Genomic DNA, 5,494 nt, shown 5'->3' with positions numbered 1-5,494 from the left:
CGGCCCGGCGCGGGGCCCGGCGCGCCCGCCCGCGCCGCGGCGGAGCGGAGTGGAGCGGCACATTCATTATCGGCCGGGGGCCGATTTCAAACCGCTGCCATCGCGGCTCCATTGTTCGCCGGGCGGGCGGGCCCCGCCCCCCTTTGTGCGCGGCGGCCGCGATTGGCCGGCGCCGGGCGGAGCGCTGCCGTCACCGCTCGGGAAGCCCATTCATCTGTGCACTTGGGCGTTGGACTCCGCATCTTATTAGCAACCAGGGAGATTTCTCCATTTTCTCCTTGTCTACAGTACGGCTACAAATCTGGGATTTTTTATTACTTCTTTTTTACTAAACTTGGGCTCCTTTTTTTTTTTTTTTTTGCTCGACTTTTTCCTCCCTTTTTTTCCCCTCCCTCCTGTGCTGCTGCTTTTTGATCTCTTCAACTTTAAATTTTTTAAAAGGAGTGCATTATAATCGGTTCTGTTCTCTCTTCTCTTTTTTTTTCCCCTCTGGTGTGTGTGTGTGTTGCTGCTGCTGCTGGTCGCCCAGTATTTATACCAACCCAACGCTCTTTGTTTCCCCTCCTTTTGGATCTGTTGAGTTTCTTTGTTGAATAAGACAGCATGGGTGCCCAGTTCTCCAAGACCGCTGCAAAGGGCGAAGCCTCCGCCGAGAAACCTGGGGAAGCAGTGGCTGCATCTCCATCCAAGGCGAATGGACAGGTAAAAAACGAAAAGAAATTTTTAAAAATATTAAATCTACTCCTTTTTTTAAGCCAACTTCGACGGACTCTCTTTCGCATCCTGTTTAATTCTTCTTCCTTTGATGCCCCAGTGGCACATTCAATGGGGAATACGGTCGATCTTTTATCTTTGCAACTCGAGGCAAAGGAATAATTTCTTTATTTTGGTTAAACGGGCTCGGCTTTGAATGATTCCTTCTTTATCTTTCCTGCGTGGGGGGCGGGAGGGGGAAGGGGCACGTTTCTTTCTTTCTTTCTTTCTTTCTTTCTTTCTTTCTTTCTTTCTTTCTTTCTTTCTTTCTTTCTTTCTTTCTTTCTTTTTTTTAAATCCCTCGTGTATTATGGTGGAGCGTCCCAATGGCTCGTAAACGGAAGGATCTTACAAAGCTTGGCTTTTCTGCCCGCTTAACGTCCTCCCGAAGACAGTCGGTGCCTCTCGCGGCACAGCCGGACGGCCGTGTGGCAGCGGGGCCCGGAGCCCCCGGGCAGGCGGCTCCGCGGGCAGCCCCCTCGGGCGGGAGCGCGGGCCGGGGGCTGCGCCGCCCGCCCCGTCCACGGCAGCGCCGCCGGGGGCTCGGCAGCCGCGGGCACGGCTTTCTGTCACCCACCCGCGCCCCCTCCCCACGCGTGAGCCGGGCTGGCAGCGGCGGCGGCGTTGCGGACAGCCACCCCCCGCCGCCCCCGCAGCTGCCGCCCCGGGCAGCCAGCCGCGCTCCGGGCGCCCGAAAGATGCAAATGCGGCGTGAGTGGGGAGGGGAGGGGGAGGCGGGGGGCGCCTCGCCGCACCGCCCGGGCGCAGAGGGGCCGCGGCGGGCGGGGGGCCGGGGCCGGGCCGGGCGAGCTTTGTTCGCCTTCCCCGCCCCGCGCCGCCGCCGCGGCTTGGACGGGGCGCGCCGAGGGCGGGGGAGCGCGGCGCGGCCGCCGCTGCGTGGAGCCGGGGCGCCCTCTGGCGGCCGCCGCGCGCTCCGCCCGCCGCTGGGGGCGCTCGGCCCGGCGAGAGCGCGGGGCTTCGAACCGCGGGAAGCGGCGAGGCGAGGCCGGCGGGCGGGGAGGGCGGCGGCGGCGCCCCGCTTCCCCCCCGCCAGGCACCGCCGGTAACGCTGGTCCTTGTCTTGCAGGAGAACGGCCACTTGAAGGTGAACGGCGACGCCTCCCCCGCGGCGGCGGAGGCGGGCAAGGAGGAGGTGCAGGCGAACGGCAGCGCGCCCGCCGAGGAGACGGGCAAAGAGGAGGCGGCCTCGTCGGAGCCCGCCTCCGAGAAGGAGGCGGGAGAGGCGGAGAGCACCGAGCCGGCCTCCCCGGCGGAGGGCGAGTCCTCCCCCAAGACTGAGGAGGGCGCGACCCCCTCGTCCAGCAGCGAGACCCCGAAAAAAAAAAAGAAGCGCTTTTCCTTCAAGAAGTCCTTTAAGCTCAGCGGCTTCTCCTTCAAGAAGAACAAGAAGGAGGCCGGCGAGGGGGCCGAGGGCGAGGGCGGCGCCGCCGCCGCGGCGGCGGAGGGCGGGAAGGAGGAGGCGGCGGCCCCCGAGGCGGCGGGCAGCGAGGAGGGCAAGGCGGCCGCCGAGGAGGCGAGCGCGGCCGGCAGCGCCGAGGCGGCGAAGGAGGACGCGGAGGACTCGCAGGAGGCCAAATCGGACGAGGCCGCCCCCGAGAAGGCGGCGGGAGAAGAGGCCCCGGCATCGGCGGCGACCGAGGAGCAGCAGCCGCCTCAGCAGGCAGCGGAGGGGAAGGCGGAGGAGGCGGCGGGCGCCGGCGCCGCCACGAATGAGGCGGGCAGCGGCGAGCAGGAGGCGGCCCCCGCGGAGGAGCCGGCGCGGCAGGAGCCCCCCGCCGAGAGCAGTCCCGAGGGACCCGCCGCCGAGTCGGCGGAGTAGTCAGCGCCGCCGCCGCCCCTCGCCGACGGACTTTTCTTCCCCCCTGTTTGTTTTTGGAGTGGTGCCAGGTACTGGTCTCGGAGAACTTGTCTACAACCAGGGATTGATTTAAAAGATGTCTCGTTTCTTTTTTTTCTCTCCCCCCGCAGCTCCCATCTCAAATCGTTATATGTTGCCGCCATTCCAACGGGCCGAGGGGGGCTCCCCTCCGCCTTCCTCTCACATCCTTTATATTTTGGTTTTTTTGGGGTTTTTTTTTCATCAGTATTAATGTTTCGTTTTGTTTGGTTCGTTTTTTTTTTTTTTTTGTTGGTTTTTTTTGCTTTTTAAAATTTTGTTCGTTTATTTTTTAATTTCATACTTTGCAACTCTCTTCATATTATAAAACTTTTGCCGATCGGTCTATGGACATGCCCATATATGAAGGAGATGGGTGGGTCAATAAGGGATCTCAAATGAAGTGACAGGGGACGCAGTGGGGAACCCGGGGCGCGCAGCCCTTGCCGGGAGCGCGCCCCGCCAGAAATGATGTAAGGGGTTAGTCTTTTTTTTAAAAGAAAGTTATTACGATGTATTTTGTGAGGCAGATGTTCTATAAGGTTTACAACACTACAAGTCTTGATTAAGAAGGAAAGGAAAAAGGAAAAAAAAAAAATAAAAATCAATACCCAGATAAAGAGATCATAGTCTTAGAAATTCATTTAAACCATAGGAACTTTTCACTTATCTCATGTTAGCTGTATCAGTCAGTGATTAAGTAGAAATACAAGTTGTATAGGCTTTATTGTTTATTGCTGGTTTATGACCTTAATAAAGTGTAATTATGTATTACCAGCAGGGTGTTTTTAACTGTGACTATTGTATAAAAAAAAACAAATCTTGATATCCAGAAGCACATGAAGTTTGCAACTCTTTCCACCCTGCCCATTTTTGTAAAACTGCAGTCATCTTGGACCTTTTAAACACAAATTTTAAACTCAACCAAGCTGTGATAAGTGGAATGGTTACTGTTTATACTGTGGTATGTTTTTGATTACAGCAGACAATGCTTTCTTTTCCAGTTGTCTTTGAAAATAAAGGAAAACTCTTCAGATGCAATGTTTTTTTTTTTTTTTTTGTGTAGCATCTTGTCTATCATGTTTTTGTAAATACTGGAGAAGCTTTGACCAATTTGACTTAGAGATGGAATGTAACTTTGCTTACAAAAATTGCTATTAAACTCCTGCTTAAGGTGTTCTAATTTTCTGTGAGCACACTAAAAGCGAAAAATAAATGTGAATAAAATGTATAATTTGGTTGTCTTTCTTTTATGGATACTCTGGTAGCTTAAAGGGACTAGTCAGTGTTGCCTAAATTTGTACAGAGACAGTCATGTGTGCTGTTAGCACTAGCTTTGAAAAGTACCTTCCTGGATCTTGGACTCTGTAACACTGTGCATTTTACAGAGAAAGTGTGCAGTGCACCAGGTAATTTGTAGGCTTTTCTGGCTTTGAAAAGAAGACTGGAAGGCAGTCTGAGCATGCAGTGTATGATTCTCCTGTCCAGGCTCCATCTTGCTTTTAAGACCAGATGTATCCAGTGTATGAGGATCTTGCCTCTTGAGGAAAACAAGATTTCATTTGAATTGCTTAGGGTGGGGCACTGAAATTTTTATGCTGAGTTGCTTAAAAATTAAGCTCTTGAACAGCTGTCCCACTTAGGTCTTGGTATGCTGGTCCTGATTTGGTGCCTCCATGATTGTCTTGGAAACTTTAGCCTGGAAGGAGAAGGGGGAAACTAACACTGCCATTCTACTTAAAGTAATTAAAAGCAATATTTTCTTTTTTTCCTCAAGTGCTACTCCCAAGTACAGGTGAGTTTCAAAACAGATTTCAAAATTTGTCAATTAAAAAAAAAAAATTTACTTGGTGCTTGCCTTTAATTGTTAGGCTTTTTGGCTATTTTCCAGCATATTGCTCAGGGCAATTATGCCTTAATAAAACAGTGAGTTCATGTAAGAAAAGCAGCAGTGGTATTTGGAGGGTGGAAATTGATTCAAGAAAGTGTTGCTTCTAAGTTTATAGGAGAAAGTTTAGTGTTACACTTATTTGCTTCCACCATTTTCAGCAGAAACTCTTTGGAAGCAATTATGATTCATTTTATGAGAAAATGGCACGTTAGCACCTTGTTCCCTAAAGAACAAAGCCTAAACTGAATGAAGTATAGTAGATTTCCTGCTGAATGCATACTTCTTTTTGTTTTGTTTGGGTTTTTTGTTTTTTTGTTTTTTAATTCAGCTGTCTACCATTTTAACTTTGGCTTGTATGTACTCTAGTTGCCCTGGTATTTCTCTATAACTTTAGAAATGTATTGAAACTATGCTATAATTGCTGAGGGACAAAAATAAATGGATGTAAAACAAGATCCTCCACACCAGTGTCATTCTTGGAGTACATGTGTTTGAAGTCTAGTGCATAACTGCTTTGCTAAGGGGTTTTTATAACATGGCTGTAAAAACCTGTTCTGAGACGCATAATGTCTTGGCCATAGAGCCAATGTCTCTTTTTAATAAATATATATATTTGAATCCAAGGATTCTTAAAGAGAGGTCTGAATTTCTTCTTTTTTCTTTTTTTTTTTTTTGTCAAACTGTGTATTTGTACATATGATGAAAATAATTGTTAGCAAAGTTCTTTTCAGATTTTTCTTAACCTCTCAAGCTTTCATGTTTTTTCCTCACTCAGCTGGTGATTTCTGGGGCACTTCCTATTCCTGGGAGTGCAGAATTGCTCTTGCCCCTGGCAGATGGACTTTTGGCTTGGGGCTTTGTCATTCTGTGTCTTGATTTGACTTGAGATATATTTCAAAGTCCTAACACTGGTACAAAAGTGCATCTTAAGAACACCAGTTGCGTGGTCTGCT

At 50.6% G+C, this 5,494-nt stretch overlaps 1 protein-coding gene across 1 annotated transcript; it reads left to right on the top strand.

The window, feature by feature from the left end:
- The first annotated feature begins 223 nt into the window (after positions 1-223).
- Positions 224-5,175, top strand: MARCKS (myristoylated alanine rich protein kinase C substrate). Its single transcript, XM_058800935.1, has 3 exons — positions 224-287; positions 530-702; positions 1,841-5,175. Exons 2-3 carry the CDS (start codon positions 604-606, stop codon positions 2,591-2,593), a joined length of 852 nt encoding a protein of 283 aa, XP_058656918.1. The 5' UTR covers positions 224-287; positions 530-603; the 3' UTR covers positions 2,594-5,175.
- Positions 5,176-5,494: the final 319 nt, after the last annotated feature.

Source organism: Ammospiza caudacuta, chromosome 3 (assembly GCF_027887145.1).
Source record: "Ammospiza caudacuta isolate bAmmCau1 chromosome 3, bAmmCau1.pri, whole genome shotgun sequence".
NCBI lineage: Eukaryota > Metazoa > Chordata > Aves > Passeriformes > Passerellidae > Ammospiza > Ammospiza caudacuta.
The sequence above is the reverse complement of the archived record's forward strand: the minus strand, read 5'-3'. Positions and strand labels throughout refer to the sequence as shown.

Excerpts from the sequence above, each read along its gene's own strand:
- MARCKS (XM_058800935.1), top strand. The coding sequence starts at position 604 with ATGGGTGCCCAGTTCTCCAAGACCGCTGCAAAGGGCGAAGCCTCCGCC. Across the intron at positions 703-1,840 it reads CATCCAAGGCGAATGGACAG|GAGAACGGCCACTTGAAGGT; the intron begins GTAAAAAACGAA and ends CTTGTCTTGCAG.